Source organism: Marmota marmota, unplaced genomic scaffold (genome assembly GCF_001458135.2).
Source record: "Marmota marmota marmota unplaced genomic scaffold, marMar, whole genome shotgun sequence".
In the NCBI taxonomy this organism is placed as follows: domain Eukaryota; kingdom Metazoa; phylum Chordata; class Mammalia; order Rodentia; family Sciuridae; genus Marmota; species Marmota marmota.
In genome coordinates, this window is record NW_026000185.1 from 29,685,376 (window position 1) to 29,703,832 (window position 18,457).

Sequence of the window (18,457 nt, forward strand, 5' to 3'; positions counted from 1 at the left end):
CCCCCCCCTCCCGCCACATCTCCTCCCCTGTTCTCCCGTCCCCAACCAGGCACCCCCAGTTCTTTCAAGGCCCTCTTACCATGTCGGACCCAGACGTCCCTAGGGGCCCTGATGCCCCCGCCATGTGGCCCCCCTGTTCCAGGGGTGCCTGAGCCCCTTCTAGGAGCCCAGCCCCTCCCCCACCCCTACTCGTTCTGAGCCCCAGGGACCATGAGTGGGGGCAAGAAGAAGAGCAGTTTCCAAATCACCAGCGTCACCACGGACTACGAGGGCCCAGGGAGCCCAGGGGCTTCAGATTCCCCTGCTCCAATGGCCCCCACCGGGCCCCCACCACGCCTTCCCAACGGGGAGCCCAACCCTGATCCAGGGGGCAGGAGCACCCCCCGGAATGGCTCCCCACCACCCGGGGCCCCTGCCTCCCGTTTCCGGGTGGTGAAGCTGCCCCACGGCCTGGGAGAGCCTTATCGCCGAGGTCGTTGGACGTGTGTGGATGTTTACGAGAGAGACCTGGAGCCCCCGAGCTTCAGCCGCCTCTTGGAGGGAATTCGAGGGGCCTCGGGGGGCACTGGGGGCAGATCTTTGGATTCCAGGTTGGAGCTGGCCAGCTTGGGCCTGGGTGCCCCCATACCACAGTCAGGCCTGTCTCAGGGCCCCACCTCCTGGCTCCGCCCACCCCCCACCTCCCCTGGACCTCAAGCCCGCTCCTTCACTGGGGGACTGGGTCAGCTGGCGGTTCCTGGCAAGGCCAAGGCGGAGACACCCCTCCTATCAGCCTCCCCACCCCAGCAGCGCCCCCCAGAGCCTGGGACTGGGGATAGCACCGGCACATCCCTGGCTGCCACACCCCTGCCCTCCCTGAGGGTGGAGGTAGAGGCTGGGGGGTTCGCAGCTGGGACCCCTCCACTGTCCCGGAGGAGAGATGGAGCCCAACGGCTGAGGATGGAGTTGGTTCCTCCAGAGGAGACAGGGCAGGTAAGCATTGTATTCCAGGTTGAGGGAAACACCCGAGGGGCTGTGCTTAGTTCTGGGCCTAGTAGGCCTACCTCCCATCGTGAGCCTCCTTGCCTCTCCTCCATCCTGCCCTCCCCAGCTCCACTGTCAGGTCTGTCAGGTAGGTCAGAGCGCTCCTCTTTTTTCTCCCTGCCATCACACTTTGAAGTCTGTCCCTCCTTTATATTATCTTCTAGGCTCCTTCTGCATTCTACACCTTCTTTCTCACTCCTTGGTCTTTAAGTTGTTGCCTTGGCCCTTGATTGTTTCCATAAAGCCTGTTGGAGGCTCACTTCAGCCTTCACCATTTGCTTTGGTCTCTACCCCCTGGCTCCAGGTGATGAGGGTGGAGGCCCCACCTGGGTGCTTGGCTGGGCCTCTGAGGGAGGAGCTGCCAGGGTTTGGGGTGGCCATAAAAGGTAGGCATTCCATTGTAAGTCTTTCCATTGCAGCCCTGTGTTGGACACGGGGGTCTTAATTCTTCCCACCAGCCTCCCAGCCCAGCCCAATCTCTCGCTTTGCAGCAAGCCATGTTTTTTTCTGAGAAACCAAGGATTTGGGTGGGGGGCACTTTTTATAGGAATGGGGGGGGGGTGCTGGTTGGTTGTCTTTTTCCACCCTGGTCATCTTTCTGAGTCCCGTGCACCTGGGCCTCTCCAGGATTGACATCTGGAGGTGACTTCACCACAGTGGAGTGGGAGAATATTGGGAAGCAGGAGGGAAGGAGTTAAATCCTCTACTTCTTTCTGCTTCCTGTCTCCAAAAGAGGAACAAGTCTGGGCTGGGGGCAGGATGCCTGGGTCCCTGGGGTAGGGGGTGGGCTGCCAGGGATGTGAGGGTTGGATGCTTCTGCCCTGGAGGAAAAAATAACACCTTGGGCTGCTGGAGGAAGGGCAGGGAGTTCGAGGATGAGGGCTCTTTCCCCTTCCTGGCCTTGGGCACAAACCACAGTGTAAAAATATCCCCAGCCTGGATGTCTGGGCCCTGTCAGGACCAGTCAGGACCGGCTCCCCCCACCCCTCGTTGGCCTCCAACTCCCTTTCATGACCTATGCACTTACCCCCCCCCCCTTTCTGAAGTTCTTCCATTCAGTTCCTACCCCAGGAGAGAATTTGTAGTTCTCTAGTCCCTGACCCCAGACTGTTCTAGAGCAAGCCCCCTCTGCTCACCAATCTTAAGTCTGCTTGAGCTGCTCTGGGTTCTGCAGACCCTGCTCCTCTCCTCTCAGTGCCAGTGACCCCCTTCCTTCCGCCCTGCCATGTCCTGATCGTTTCCTGTGTGCATGCAACTGTGTCGCTATTTCCCTGCCCAAAAGCCTGGCTCCCTTTTAGTGTCCCATGTCTCTTCCCGCTCCATGCCTCCAGCAGAGGCCAGGGGAAGGTGAAGGAAGGTCAGGGGCACCACCTGGGCCCCCCTTTGCTCTGTCCCTCTAACCACCCTGGACTCTCTGTTCTTGGCTTTTCTGAGAAGCTAGGGCCTCCCCGGGGCCTCACAGAGGCGTCTTGTCTTGTTCCTGTCGCCCCCGCCCTCTTGCAGCCACCCCCAGCGCCTGTTGGACTGTGTGGTCCCCGCCCAGGCTCCTCCTTCCCCACCTCCACAACGCCCCCCAACCCCAAAGCAGGGCAGAGAGCAGTTGTTGAACTTCACCTGAAGCCTGAGAAGTTTAAGAGGAGAAGCTGGAGTCGGGGTGGGGGGTGGGGGGTGGAGGACCAGTTTCTGAGGATTTATTCATTCTACAAATAGTTACAGAACAAACTTACCTTCTAGTAGGGGAGACACAATAAATACTTTAATTTCAGATAATATTAGGTGCTATAAAAAAGTGACACAGTTTACTAGACTTGTGAACGGTGGGGAAATGCCTCTAAGGAAGTGACATTTGAGTGGCTTTGAGAAGGTCAATGATATATTGCAGATATTCTGAGTAGTTTCTAATTAGAGGTCCTGAGGGCAAGAAGTTCCCAAATGCAAACCAGAGCCCCTCTCTGATACCCCAGAAGTCACACTCCCCAGTCCTGAGGTGATGCTGTTTTTCCTTGCTTCTGTAACCCCAAGGCCTTCAGTCAGGGCTGAAGGAGGGAAGGGCTGCTGGGGACAGGAGTCCTGGCTCCTTAGGAAGGAGTGGGGGAGGTGGGGAGGAAAGAGGACCACTAGGCCAATTTCTCTCTCAACGTGATGGTTCCCACCTCTGCTTCTAGGTGCCCCCATTTGACTCCCGCCCCAGCTCCCCGGCCCTCTACTTTGATGCCAGTCTGGTTCACAAGTCTCCAGACCCCTTTGGAGCAGCAGCAGCCCAGAGCCTCAGCCTGGCCCGTTCCATGTTGGCCATCAGTGGTCACTTGGACAGCGATGATGATAGGTAGGTGGGCTCCATGTGGTGGAACTTCAGTTTTAGGCACCGAGGGCAGCTGTATGATGCTGCTGGCCTTTGTCAGTCCTGGGAGGTGAATTTGGAGAACAGAGAGAGCTGGCCTGAGCATAACCACTGAGCAAAGTTGATCTGGGATCCACTCCCTCCCAATGGAAAGAGCTGGGTGGGACTCCCTGACTTAGGACTGTCACATCAGGGACTTTTTTAGAGTTTGAAGGGAGTCATTGTTGTCAAATTCCAGAACTCTTGCAGATTTATGGAACATCTGGTCAACCCTAGGAACCCGCTGGCAAGGACACTAGAGATGAGAATAGGGAATCAGTCTCCTCCCAGCTCCGTCTCTCTCTGCCCCTACCAGCAAAGGCAGTAGTATACTTTCGGATCCTCATGGATTATCCTGGGACTTCCTTATAGTCCATCCAGACTCCCTTAGGGTCCTGAGACTTTGAGTACCTGGAAAGCATTGCTCTGAAATTCTGTTCCCTGAAGGGATGTGGGCAGAAGACAAGAGCTAGGAACACCACGGAGACCGAGCCCTTCCATGGCACAGCTGCCTGGCAGCAAGGATGGCCCAAGATGGCAGGACTTTTTGGCTTTGCCCTTTAGGATTGAATGCACTATTCGGTGGCAGGGTGGGCAGGACTTCCGGTTTTGAGGGCCAGGTTTCAACATTCACAGGAATGTCAGCCAGCTGAAAAGGGAGGAACAAAATTCCGAGTTGGATGACTAGGGTGCTGTTTCTGGCTGTGGACTGATAGGAACCCAGGATAAGGGCTAGGGAGCTACTACTTTTATTGGAGGGAGGAGTGGGACTTCCTGTTGGAGGCCCCGAGGGGAGGGACTTCCTGTTTGGAAGGAAATAAGGGGTGGGACTTCACTAGTGGGTGAGTGGGTGTTGGAGGGACCCATTCCAGATGGAGTTGCGCCTTCCTATTTTCCCCTAAGGTGGCGCCACCCCCTGGAATCAGACTGAGACCCACAAAAAAAAAAAAAAAAGGCCAGTGGCACTGGGCAGAGTGGGGACCCAAAGAAGAGGACTGGGGCAGCCAGGAGCCCCTGGGATGGAGGGTGAGGGGCTGGTTCCAGGCAGGGCAGGACAGGGCAGAGTGGCTTCTGTACTCACTCCCAGCTGGCTCCCAGGAATGTGTGAGGTGTGAGGTCGGCCAGGGCCCAGAGAGTCACCTGCCCCCATTGCTGCTATTCTCAGCACTTCCCACCCTCTCCCCCTCCCATTTGGGAGGTTCCCTGGCAAAAGAGCTCCCTGTCCCTCCTCCACCCCTGTTGATTTCATAGCTCAGCCTCTGGCTTTCTCTGCCTTAGAGGGTTCTGCCTTCAGAGGCCTTCTCAGCTCTATTCTTTTGACTTGTACCCTCCCTCTCTCCCTCTGTCCCACCCCCTCTGCACACCCTAGTCTGACCGGTCCAGCTCCCAGCCTCCACTCTACTCTGCCTGGCTCCAAGGCTCTGGGGCTCTGGCCCAGCCCAGCCCCTTGGACCCCACCCTGCTGGACCAGCGGGTTTGGGTTGGGCTATCCCCTGCCCCCTAGGAATGGGGTGTGTAGACCCCATGTCACTTGTCTGGTGTTCTTGGAAATGCCAGGAAACCAGGGATCAAGTGGCTTGGGACCTCTCTTTTGAAAGGGAAAGTGGGCTGGGGTGTTAGGTGTCTGGATCCTGGACACTGTCTTTCTAGTCCTCAAAATCTGGGGTGGGAGAACAGAGGGTGCCTGATGGATTCAGACTGTCCACAGGCTCCTGGGTTGAAGATCCTCTGTGTCCCCCACAGGGCCTAGCAGATGGGAGCTACTTGGTTAAGGTGTGACAGTAGATGGCCAATCTGGAGGATCCAGGCATTGAGGGATTGTATCCCAGGGACTTGGGGATAAAAAGTACATTTCTCTGCCTAGTGCTGTCCTTTGGGTCTGGTACTGTCTCTTATCTTTTGTAACCCTAAAAGCAATCCCATGATCTCCACCTCTCAGCTTCCAGATGGACACTGAGACACAGGAGAGTTTTAGATACTTGCCCAAGGTCACCGAGCCAGTGTGTGGCTGGACTGCAGTGGGGGTCTGACTACCTTCAGCCATGTTCTCCCCTCTCTGCTACAGGAGGTGGCAACTGTCTCTAGGATGTCCTCTCTCTAGGACAGAGGCAGGGACAGCTCACCCAAGTGGGTCAAGAAGCCAGCCCCCTCCCCCTCCCTGGGCTGGCTCCACCCCCAAAGACATCACAGATCCGGCAGGGAGTGTAGACAGGGTAGCCGGATGCCACTTTCTTGGCTTTAGGCCCAGACCCTGGGGGCTCCTAGAAGACATCAGGGAGCAGGGCTCGTCCCTGTTCCTGGAATCCGAACCTCTTCACCTCTCCCAGATGCCCTATATCTTCATCTGATTCTCATGTTGAAACTGTTTTATTTGACCTTCAAAGGGGAAGACCAGCTTCTAGGACTGTCCTCACCTCAGGACCCAAGAGTCCTGTGGGGCTGGAGTCCCCAGTTATGCATGTCATGCACGACACAACTCCACAGGGTGCCTCAAAATTAGAAGTCACAGTCCACATTTGAAGTCGTGAGAATGTAGTGAAAGATGCAATAAGTGTCTTGAGGAAGGGTTTTTTTTTTTGTTTTGATTCACACCAAGTTGCTTTGGGGCCTGTGGTGAGGGCCAATCCTATGTGGCCAGCCCCAACTTCCTGCTCCTGACCTGGCCTAGGAATACTAGCTAGCATAGGGTCCCCTCACTCAAGGGTTCTCAGAGGATGGGCTTGGGTTATCAGAGTTCTGGTCCCTTGAAGTGTTAATGTTAGAATGTCACAGGGGAAGTCCTGTCAAAAACTCAGCAGCGCTAGACAAACAGGAGATAGTCATCTATCAGCCAACAAATGTTTATTGTTGTATTAGGCCTTGATTTCTGGTGAGAATGATTGACTTCCTTGGCATCTTTGCCTGAGTGTCTGCCAGGCCCGGCTGGTGCTCCTATTTCTGTGTATCTGTCCCTCTCTGGTGTCTGTCTGTATGTGCTGGGGAGGGGAGGGTATTGGGTTTTCTGTGGTGGCCCAGGCTCCACCCAGGTGTGATGGATGGAAAACTGCTTTGATACCGATTGGCCCGCCCTTCCCTACTGTCCCTACTGTCCCCTGGAGGCCCAGGTGTCCTTGCTCACTACTTGTTCTGCTTTCCTGGGCCTGGTCACCCTCTTGGTTGCTCTACCTGTCAGCGCCTTCTGCACCCAGAGCTTGGAAAGGAAATGGAAAATTCCCAGCTCTCTCAAGCTCCCTTCCTGGCAGCAGGTTCTCAGGCCAGGGTCACCTTGGATTGAGTGCTGATCCCCCCACAGGGAAGCAAGTTGGAGCTGACAGCCAGGAGGGAGGACCTATGGGGAGCAGCAGCACATGGGATACAATGTAGTGGGGCCCTGACTCTGAGAGGCTTAGTGGAGGGGTTGGGGGGACAGGACTGGTGATTCTCCAAAAGGGGACAGGGGCCAAGGTGGAAGCTGGTTAGTGTGGGTTGTGAACTATAGGCTGAGGCAGGGGCCTGGGTGGTGGAAGAGGGAGCCCTGGAGGATGGGGCAGAGATCAAAGTCCTATGCAAGCCCTGGACCACCAGAGGGTTTGAAGGAGATCTATAGATTCTGGGATTAAGAGCCATTGCCCCAGGGCCAGTCAGGAGCCAGTCCCAAGCGACCTTTGGGCCAGGCTTGAGTCTCCCTCTGGTGGCCCTTTAGAAAACTGCAGCCAGGACTGCCCCTGGCTCCCTGTCCTGTTCTTCCTAGCTCTGTTCAAAGGCTCTGCTCAAAAGTCCCAACGCAAACCTTACCTTCCTACCTCTCCTCAAGCCCTGCCTCCTTCCAAGAAGACCCCAGACCCAGGTCCAGATCCTTAGGCTGTATTTGATTTACAGCGGTCAGATCTAGGTTTCCATTGTCATAGTAACCATTCCCATTCCTCTTCTTCACTATGGTGCTGGAGACCCTCTGGCCCAGGTTCTCAGGGTCACCTGTGATGCCGGCTCTATGTTTGTGGGGGAGCACACAAGTATATCAGAGTCTCCCGCCACCCTTCTCTCCTTTAATTAAGGCCTCGAGGGAGGCCGGTCATAGCCCAGAGTGGGCAGGAAGGCCTCAGGTGGGGAGATGATTCCTAGGGCCATCTCACCTTCCCACCCCTCCTCAACCCAGGCATCTTGCCCCTCAGCCCCTCCCCCGATCCAGGCCACCAGCTGACTTCCCTCCACTGCCCCCTCCCCTCGGCTCTGGGATGGGCGCCAGGGTGAGAAGGGGACACTGGCACTGATCGTGTCTGGGAATTCCCGCCCACCGTGGAGCTGTGGGAGGGGGGTCCCCGTGTCCCTGAGGAGCCAATAGCAGCTGGTCCTTGCCCTAGGGGGCGGTGTAGTATATCTTTCAGGACAGCACCCCCTAGGCCCCGTCTCCTCTCTGCCTGCCTGGCACCAGCCAGACCCCGCTCTGCCGGGGGGCTCTGAGCCCCCCGAGCATTCCTTCAATACAACCTTCTCCTTTTGGGGGACCCTGAGGATTCTCTCCCCTCAGGGATGGCCCAGCCAGGGGTCTCTGTCAAATCCCTGGTGTCCTCTTTCGAGACCAGAGTAGTGGGGATGGCTCCGGGGCCACCCCGAAAAAGGGGCTGTGTCTCCTCCCCTAGTTCCCCACGGGGAGCATCCCCAATCCGAGGGGCACCTGCACCCCCACCCCACCGGGGCCTGGGGGGCCCTGGGCAGCGGCCCTCACCCCGCCGGGGAATGGACAAAACCCTGCTCCCCCTGATTCTCTACTGTCACAGGTACAGGAGGGCTATGGGCTGTCACCAGGGGGCTGGGGAGGAGGCCAGAGCCTGTCACGAGGAAGGCAGTGGCTAGGCTGTGCAGATGCCTGGCCCCCTCCTCACCTCTCACCTCCCTGTGTCTCTCCAGCGGCTCCGGAAGCCTGGTTGGCATTGACAACAAGATCGAACAAGCCATGGTAAGAGGAGACATCTTGGTGCCAGGAGGCCCTGGCTCCCTTTAGCAGTTCCTTCGCCCACCCCTACTCTCCCTGTTACCAACACCAGCCCCCGGCCCCATCCTTGTCTGTGAGCCCTGCCCCCCTGCCCTTGCCCCTGCCGGTAGCCTTGCCCCCTACCCTCTGCCTCATGCCCTTCCTTCTCTGGAGCCCCTCCTCCTTTGGCACAGGGGAGTGTCTCAGCCACACACCCTCAGGCACTGGGCGCGGGATTCCGATGGGGTGGTCTGGCGGCCCTGACTCTTTGCCTGTCCCTGGACCCCCAGGACTTGGTAAAGTCCCACCTCATGTTTGCGGTCCGGGAGGAGGTGGAGGTGCTGAAGGAGCAGATCCGAGACCTGGCAGAGCGGAATGCCGCGCTGGAGCAGGAGAACGGACTGCTGCGTGCCCTGGCCAGCCCAGAGCAGCTGGCACAGCTGCCCTCCCCAGGGCTCCCACGGCTTGGGCCCCCTGCGCCCAACGGGCCCTCCGTCTGAGCCTCCCTTCCCTCACAATGTGCCTTTGGGGGCTGCCATGGTTGCCAGGCTTTGCGCCAGCAGCCTGCCCCCTCTTCCTATGCAGCTTTAATGCCCCCTGACCCCCAGGGATGGGATTTTAAGGCTCAGTACTGGCCTGTTCCCCCCCTGCCCCCGTCCCCGCCTTGGTCCTCTGGCCTCGATGGAGGGGGGAGGGCTCGGGATGGGGTGCTAGATGGAGCCCCCTCCATGAGAGATCCCAGCCCCTTCCCTCCCTGGGTGTCAGTGTTCTGGGTTCCCCAGCAGTAGATGGCTTGGGGGAGTCGGAGGCTCCCTGGCAACAATCCCCCCCACACTTTGTTCCCCTCAAAGTGCTCCCTCTCCACTGCCCAGGGGAGGGCATATGGACAGTGTCTGGAAGTTCTGGGTTTCAGGTTGTTATTGAAATAATAATTATAATTAAAAAATCTGAAGAAACTTGAATTTGGAGGTTGGCATGGCATTGCTTGTGTCCAGACCTGTGTGGAGGCCTGCTCCCACTGCCTGAGCTCCCCTGGAGATCCTGTCAAGGCTGGGGAGGTGTCACGTGGCCGAGGCAGAATGGTAGACAGAGGTGCAGGAAATGGAAGTCAGTGGTTCGGGTCCTGGGAAGGGGGCAGGCAGGCCAGGCAGAGGAGTGGGGTGGGGGGCGGCGTCTGCCCACGTGCTGTGGGGGGAGAGAAACAATGAGGCCTTTGGTGTTTGTTCAGGATCCACCCCCAGCTTCCCAGCGTGTCCCCTCTGCGGGCTGGATCCGGGTGGCTGATTGGGGGTGGAGCGGGGGGCCCTGAATGGGCCCCTTGTCTCAAGGCTGGGTGTGGGCCAGGCTCCCCGGGCACACAGTGCCCTCACCAGGCCTGGCTGGCTGCCGTGGCTTCCACCCCCAGCTGGCTGAGGACAGGCCCTGTGGGTGAGCAGGCCCCTCCCTGGCAGCCTGGGCTTGGGTCCCGGGCAGAAAGCAGCAGCCAGCCAGAAAGACCCCATCTAGTGGGGGAGCGGGGAGAAGCAGCAGTCGCAGCTTGAGGGGAACCCTGAGAGGAGCCACAGGAGACCCTGACCCGAGGGGAGAGATGTGGAGAAGCTGGTCCTCCAGGGCCCACCTGGGTTGGGCCCCTTGCCTTCTAGCTCCTTAGATTTACAGTCTCAGACAAATTCTCCAGATTTTCTGAATCTCAGATTTCTCATGGGTATACAGTGGTGCTGACAGTCACATCAATCTTGAAGGGCTGTTTTGAGGATCACATGGCACAGTACATGGAAAACGCCTAGCACATACCAGACACTCAGTCAATGTCACTTTCCTTTCCCTGGATTGGTGGCAAGAAGAGTCGAGGCCATAAGCAATGAGCTCCGTGGGTCCTGGAAGGGCCTCGGGGGTTGGGACCAGGGCCAGGTGGCTCTCACAATGGACTAGAACTCTCTGTCACCCTAGGTTCTTCTGCATTTTGACTCCTCTCCCTGTCCCAGGGAGGGGAGGAAGGACCTGGGATGAATTGCTGAAGAGATCTTTGCCCCTAGATTTCCTATTCCTTCCTTCCCTGCTGTGCTTGAGACTCTTCAGCTCCTACAAGACCCTTGTGGTGTGTCATCCAATGCCCAAAAGCCTGTCCCTCTCCCCGTCCCACATGTTGGCCCTGTCCCTACTTGGGGTTCTGGAATGATGGCTGTGATCATGAGGTTCATCTTTTGGATCAGACGAGTTTGGCAAAGAATGACCTGTTGGGTGAGTTTCACATCCTGCCTGGTCCTCCTGGTGCTGGGCTGAGGGTCCTGGTCACTTCTAGATGCTAGTGCCCCCCACCACGTGGCCTCCATCTTTTGTGGCCAAACTAAATCTATGGGAGGTGGCCAGGGCTTAGAGATCCAGGGAGGGGCTTGAGGGGAAGAAGGCAGGACTGGGGGGTTATACCCCTCCCTGGGTGTTTTTCTTCCCTTGACTGCTGCTCCTGCTGGCCCCCCATCTCCTGCCTCTCATGGGTCTTCTTTCTCAGGTTCTTCAGTGGAGACGCAGAGCTAAGCTAATCATCTTGGAACCCACTGACTCCAAGAAACAAGAAATCAAGGGGGTGGAGGAGACTACGGAGTTGGACACTGTCAAGTTGATCGAACCCCCCAAAGAGGCTAAGGTCACCACTCTGGAAGAGCACCCTGAGGTGGCTGAGGCCTACGTGCTGGCGAAAACCATGGATGAAACCGTGGACGAGACTGAGCTGGAGCTGGGTCCTGAGCCTCGCTCCCTGCTACGACTGCCCCAGACAGCTGTCCAGTCGGTCTCCACACTCATGTTATCTGCCCTGCAGAGTGGTTGGCAGATGTGCAGGTGGAAGGTTAGCATTTCCTCACCGTCCCCAACCCCCAGGGACCTTTTCTTCCCTCCACACACTTGTTCAACATTTCTTGTGCCTCCTCTGTGGCCAGGCATGGAGGATACGATAGTGGATAAGATTTACCCAGACCTGGGATGGGACCATAGAAAAGATCATGAGCATTGATTTGTTCTGTATCCTGAGGGGTATGTCATAGGAAGTGGGGGGGAACTGTGGGTACCCAGACCCAGAGAATCAAGGAAGGCCTTCCTGCAGAAGAGACGGGGAGGCTGAGACCTGAAAGAGTTCACTTGCCTTGGGATGTGTTGTTAGGACAAGGTGGAAGGGAAGGGAGGGGTGTTCTGTGAAGAGAGGATAGCAGGTGTGTGCCATGGTAGCTTGAGGTGCGTGGAGCAATCTTGGCTGAAGGGCTACTTTGTATAAGGCAGAGGTTGACCAAGTTGTGGAATTTGTACTTAACCCTAAGAGCAATGGAAGCCCTTGAAGACATTTGAACAGGGGAGCAACATGATCAGGTTTTGATTTAAAAAGCTCCCCTGCACTCACACATGGCTGCTGGGACTAGAAAATGGTGCAGCCAATCTAGAAAAGAATACTAACGTTTCTTGTAAACCTAAATACACAATTATCATATGATCCAGCAATTGAACTCCTGGGCATTTATCCCAGATAAATGCAATTTCATATTCCCACAATGTCCATATGTGACTGTTCACAGCTTTATCTGTAATAGCCCAAATCAACCCAAATGTCCTTCAATGGATGAATGGTTGAACTGTGATATATACATACCTGTATATTACTCTGTTTTCTGTTGCTATAATAAAATACCTGAGTTGGAATACTTTATAAAGAAAACAAGTTTGTTTAGCTACAGCTTTGGAGGCTAAAAGTCCAGATCAGGTGGTACTGTGTGTTCAGCTTCTAGTGAGGGTTTCAAGGCAGATGGCATCACAATGGCAGAAGTGTGTGTGGAAGAGAACACATTGCCAAGATAGGAAGCCAGAAGGACTCAGGGATCAGGATCACTTTTAAGAACTGCCTTAATCCTGTCTGGGGGCATATTCCCAATGCCTTAAATCATCTTCCTTTAGGTCTTATCTCCTAAAGGTCCCATGAGCTCCCAACATCACCCTAACTGGGATTCAAGCTTCCAGCATATGAACCCTTGGGGGTACATGCTCAAAACAAGTCCAATCTATAGCATCCTGAAATACTACTCAACCGTACAAAGGACAAACTGTTGATGTATACGACATCAATTCATGATGAATGATGAATTGGATGAATCTCAAAGGAAATGCTCTGAATGAAAACAATCAACCCCAAAAGGTTCTTTACTGTATGATTCCATTGTATGATAAACCATTATTTTTTATTTTTTATTATTAATATTTTGGTACTAGGGATTGAGCCTAGGGGCACTTTACTGCTGAACTACACCCACAGTTCTTTTTTTTTTCCATTTATTTTTTATTTTGAGACAGGGTGTCGCTAAGTTGCTGAGGGTCTTACTAAGTGGCAGAGGCTGGCCTCGAACTTGCTATCCTCCTGCCTTAGCCTCCCAAGTTGCTGGGATTACAGTTGTGTGCCACCATGCCTGTAATACCATTTTTGAAGTAACAAAATTGTAGAAATGAAAAATCATATAGTGGTTTAATGTTTGTTAGGGGTTATTGTGGGGTGCTTATAAAAGGGCAACAGGAGAATCCTTGTGATGATAGCTGATCAGGATCTTGATTGTGGTTGTTTGGATACACACACCTATACCTGTAACAAAATTTTGTAGAATTAAACATGTACAAACATATGCACTCACATGCACACACATGAATACTAATAAAGCTAAATAAAGTGAGTGGCTTGTATCAATGTCAATTTCCTGACTTTGATATTGCAATGTTAATTTCCTGACTTTGATATTGTAGAGAAACTGGGTAAAGGATACGCAGGATTATATTTATTTCTTAAAATTCATGTCAATCTATAATTGCCTCTAAATACAAAGTTTAATTTTAATTTAATATAATATTTATTTATTTGCTTATTTTTGGTACCAGGGATTGAACTCAGGGTGCTTAACCACTGAGCCACATCCCCAGCCCTTTTTTATATTATATTCTGAGACAAGGTCTTGCTAAGTTGCTTAGGGCCTGGCTCAGTTGCTGAGACTGGCCCTTTGGACTTGCAATCCTCCCACCTCAGCCTCTGGAGTCACTGGGTTTACAGGCATGCGCAACTCCACCCATCTAAAAAGTTTAATTTTTAAAAAAGGAAAAACGTCAAGGTCATTACCAAATCCACTAATTTTGGCCTTGAATCAAGTATGACGGCGTTAATAATCATTCTAAAAGTTCACCTGGCTGAAGGGGAGGGTAGTCAGAGAGGACCAGATGCCCTGGAGGCTGGCACCATCCAGTCCAGAGAGAAGGATGTTTTGGACTCCGGGAGGGGCATTGGGTCAACAGGTTAATAGATCTGAGCGATATTTAGGTGGTAGGGTTGTTGGGCCAGGTTGGTTGGGTGGAGGTCACAGGGAGAGGGAGAGACAGAGGGAGGTGATTAAAGGTGCTGAAGGTGTTGGTGAGACATCTGCAAGGAGGTGTCCTGGTGGCAGTGGGGCATAGAGGCACAGAGTTCTGGAGTGAGCTCTGGGTTGGAGAGAGAGTCAAGGCATCATTCATTCCGTCCTTCATTTTTACACCCTCTCCATGAAACCCTTAACGGGGGACTCAAAGGTAGGTCTGAACTGGTAGCTGTTTTTCTGGGAGTTGCATTCTAGTGGAGAAAACAGAAGAGTCCACAGGGCACACTAAAGGTTAGAGGGAATGAAAACCTAATGCAAGCTAAGAAGGCTTCCTGGAAGGGGCACCGTCTGAGCCAGCCAGATAGGAGACCTTTGCTGTGTGTCTGCACACCAGGGATTGAACCCAGGGCGCTTTCTCCCAAGACACGTGGGCTTCTTCTTTCTTTTACAGTCATCTGTGAGTTCGACCTCAGTGACCTCCCAGCTAAGGAGACAGTCCCCCCTGGAGACCCCAGAGGCTGAGATGCTGCGGGAAGTGTACCTGGTGCTCTGGGCCATTCGGAAACAACTGCGGGAGCTGGCCTGCAGGCAGGAGAGATGCAGACGGCATCACATCAGGACCCACAGTTCTTCCCAGCTTGAATCAGTGCAGGGCCTAAAGCAGGATGCCCGAAGTCCCCTCTAGGGAGAACCTCAGAACCTCAGAAAGCCCCCACCTTTCTCATGGGTAGGGTTGATAGGAGGGATCAGGGCAGCAGGCCAGAAGTTATGGATGAGGAGGTGTTTCCATACTGTCACCTCTCATCTCAACGGGAACCCAAGGCCAGGCCTGGGGCCCCACATATTCCCCTTTATTGTGTTTATTCAATTTGTAAAAAAAAATAATAATAATAACAAAATATTGAGAAATAAATATCAAATGTTTCTGAGTATATGTAGAGTTTGCTTATGAACAGAAGAGGTAATAAGGAGGGCTTGGGTGGGCTAGGAAAAAGGGGTACCTGAGCTGGGGGCCCAGATGTGTATGGGATTCCTCCCTTGGATCTGTTTGTAGAGAGCAGGGGTCCCAGCTCTGGACCCCCATATCCTTCTAAGGGCTGGATTGCCCCTGGCAACTTTGCCTGGCCAGTCAGAATAGCAATGATGGCCATTCATGGAGAACCTGCTAAGCACCCTAGCCATCCCCCCAAGGTCTTCAGGGTGGGTTATGAGACTTGTCTATGGACTTGAGCTTGGAGACTTATGATTCTGAATATGCACACTGGGGCTGTGGGAGACTCATCTGCTGGGTAAAAAAACTTTGGTCTGGCTTCCTGTGCTCTGCCAAGAGCTGAGTGCTACCCTTCCAAGGTCCCTGAAGGCCACATAGACTCTGGGAAGGGACCCCACCTACGGGAGAGGTCTGGGCTGGGGAGACCAGGTAGGCGCTATGGCTGACCAAGGGGGAGGATGTGTCCAGCCGAGCAATGCAGGACCGACAGCCCTGAGAGATGTCATGGAGATTTGGAAGGAGGTTCTGTGGTGGGGGACTGGAAGTACCCAACAAAAGGAGAAACCCACCAGGCATGGTGGCACATGCCTGGAATCCCAGCCACCTGGAGGCAGAGACAGGAGGATTGCCAAGTTCAAGGTTAGCCTTGGCAACTTAGCAAGACCCTAAGCAATTTAATGAGACCCTGTCTCAAAGATTAAAAAAAATAAAATAGGAGATGGGGTTGTGGCTCAGTGGTAGAACGCTTGCCTAGCACGTGTGAGGCACTGGGTTCGATCCTCAGCACCGCATTAAAAAATAAATAAAGTTATTGTTTTCACCTACAAATAAAAATATTTAAAATAAAAAAAAAATGGGAAATGGGGAGACCCTGGAGCCACAAGTTCCCTCTTGGGCTTAGCCTGCCCTCTAGTTCCACAATGGGAAGGTACAGAAGGGACTCCCCAAGGAAAAGCAGGGATATTTTACCAGACAACAAAATTCAGAGATTGGAGAGTTCACAGGGCTTGGGGAAGATGGCGATGCCTGAGGCCTAGGGGGCAGCAAATTCCCAGGGAAGGGGAGGGCAAAGAAGGGCAGGGCAGGAGGTGCAGACAGCTGTATGCTGTGATAAGGAAGTTACTTGTGTGCAGGCGCTGGGCTGAGCCTGCAGAGAGGAGCTCTGGGATGGTTTGCTGAAAATACTGAATTCACTAGAAATGTCAACCTCCCCGCCCCCCTGACCTCTGCAGTTCTGGGAGAGTTTGGCCCCCGAGCAGCCATTCTGGAGTCAGGAGGAACACCCACCCTCAGCTTTGCTACCCTGAGCCTGTTAGGGATCTACCTCAATACATAGAGCCACAGCATGATCACCCACCACTAATTAATAACCTACTGTGACTATTTTTTATCAGTCTTGTTCTAAGTAGTTCTCCCCACTTTATGAAGGTTTTTTTGGTTTTGTTTTGTTTTGTTTTCTGTTGTTTTGTTTTTATGCAGTGCTAGGAATGGACCCCAGGGCCTGGTGCATGCTAAGCAAATGCTCTACTGCTGAGCTCCGTGTCTAGCCCTATCAGTAACATTTTTCAGAGGTGACACCAGGGACAACAGGGTCACTGGTAAATAGCCTTACAGGTAGCTACAGGCCCAGGAGCTGATGGGCCCTGAGGCTGTGGGGCTTGTGGAAAGGAACACTGCTCTCATTTTTTCTTGACTACTCCGTCATGGGAGCAGGAGGTAGACAAGGAAGCAAGGTTATTTCTGTCAACAGCCACGATTGCCCTCCATATACCCAACTCCTCTCCTTCCCTAGACTTGGAGTCCTGTTAGGGCTTGGTCAAGGAGAGACAGGGAGATTTGTGGAAGGGAAAGGGCTAGGGTGGAAGAAAATGGTCCACAGAACTTGTTTTTCCTTTGTTCACCTACTTGGCCTCTTTCCTGACACCGCCTAAGTAATCTAGCCTAGAGACCAGGAGAAAGGATTATGGTAGGACCAGAGGAAGGACTTCCCAACTGAGCAGAAAACATGAGGTCTTCTGGGGTGGAGATTTAGGGAAGGAAGGGATGCTTACCCACTCTGCCTTTTTTGGGAGGAGAACAGTGGGGGACAGACTGACCTGGGGGCAGAAGGAAAACTCCCTTTTGATGACAGTTGAAGACAAATTCCACCTTAGACACTTTCCCTCCCTTGGACCCTGTTACTTCTTATCCCCCAAGATTGACTGACACCATGAAGCAGGAGTGGTAGGGCTACAGGGGGGGCCAGGCTGGGATCAGGGGTCCTCCTGCATTTTCAAAGATCATCCATACTATTAGGGAGGGTGTCTTAAGGGTGTGAGAGTAAAAGGAGAGAGCCAGTCTGGAGATCTCCTTGCTCCCTTCCCAATCCTGCCCCATCTTCCCCTCCTCCCCCACCATTATCAGATTCCCTGGAGATTTAAAATCTTCTTTCCTGGGATTCCCTCCCACCCACTGACCACACAGCAAAACAGGTCACTCCGGTGGCTTCCTGTCATCCCTGGGGAAAAAAACAAAACCAACCAACCAACCAACAAACATACCAAATGGTTCTTGTTGTCTAAAACACCCTCATTGTTACCACAAAATGACTGAGCTGGGTACAAACTTCATGGATCAGCAGAGCCTTTATTTAGCGGTGGAGTTAGGCCTCTGGTGGACCCACTTTTCTGATGGAAAATGAGCCCCTGGTCAAAGGGGGAGACTGTGCTTATATAGGTTACACTGAGAGGTGACTTAATTATGGACAGAGCATGTCAGTTTGGGCACTTAGGAAACAGGTTTGTGAGAATTTGAAATTTGTTTTTACCAGGCGATATTTTTACCTGGAGAGGAGTGGAGGGTCTGAGGTCAGCATTCAGTGCTTATCTCTTTCCCTTCAGGGACTTGTTGTCATTGGGAAAGAGTTTAAACTTTTGGAGAAGGATCAATGCTTTGGCTTCTTCCCAGAGACTGCAATTCTAGGCTCGATGGATATCTCCTTCCTGGGGATTGTTTTGCCACTGGATGATGTTTGCTACTTTTCTAGGGGTTGTCTTGTCACTGGGAAAGAATGTATTGGGAAAGGATCAATGTTATCAATGTATTACCTTCTTCCTCACACCCTCTTCCCAGGCCGCATTATTTTGGGGTTTGTCATTTCCCATATTTTATACTAATACTCTCAGATCTTGGCACAGTGGAGTTCTGGGCCATCTAGATGCTGTGGAGATGTCATTCCTTTTTCATGGATTCGTCCCAGATCCCATGACCTAGAGATGGAGGGAGATCCACCTTTGAGGTCACACTTTATTCTTTCATGGTAGTTAACAGTATCTGAAAAGATCATTTTTGTTTTTTACCATATGAAAGAAGCATGAAAGTTATCATAACCAAAATGCCGTCCCTTGTGTCAACCCTAACGGAAGAAGGCAGAGTTGGGTTCCTCTGCATGTTTGCCAGAGAACAACTATCACAAAAGATCCTACTAGACCCACAATCTTGCACAGAGGCCACTGAGATCTTATAAAAAGGTATTTTTATGCCAGGCATAGTATTGCACACCTGTAATCCCAGCAGCTTGGGAGGCTGAGGCAGGAGGATTGTGAGTTCAAAGCCACCAGCCTCAGCAACTTAGAGAGGCCCCAAATAACTCAGTGAGACCCTGTCTCTAAATAAAATACAAAAAAGGGCTGGGGATGTGGCTCAGTGGTTGAGTGCCCTTGGGTTCAATCCCCAGTACAAAAAAAAAAAAAAAAAAAAAA

At 53.1% G+C, this 18,457-nt stretch overlaps 2 protein-coding genes across 2 annotated transcripts; both read left to right on the forward strand.

Annotated features, from left to right (window-relative positions):
• The first annotated feature begins 6 nt into the window (after positions 1–6).
• On the forward strand, positions 7–9,316 carry Tsc22d4 (TSC22 domain family member 4). The gene is made up of 4 exons (XM_015491505.1): positions 7–972; positions 3,189–3,349; positions 8,291–8,339; positions 8,645–9,316. Exons 1-4 carry the CDS (start codon positions 211–213, stop codon positions 8,852–8,854), a joined length of 1,182 nt encoding a protein of 393 aa, XP_015346991.1. The 5' UTR covers positions 7–210; the 3' UTR covers positions 8,855–9,316.
• A 142-nt stretch (positions 9,317–9,458) lies between these two features.
• On the forward strand, positions 9,459–14,639 carry Spacdr (sperm acrosome developmental regulator). Its single transcript, XM_015491506.2, has 3 exons — positions 9,459–10,595; positions 10,864–11,199; positions 14,178–14,639. Exons 1-3 carry the CDS (start codon positions 10,530–10,532, stop codon positions 14,409–14,411), a joined length of 636 nt encoding a protein of 211 aa, XP_015346992.1. The 5' UTR covers positions 9,459–10,529; the 3' UTR covers positions 14,412–14,639.
• Positions 14,640–18,457: the final 3,818 nt, after the last annotated feature.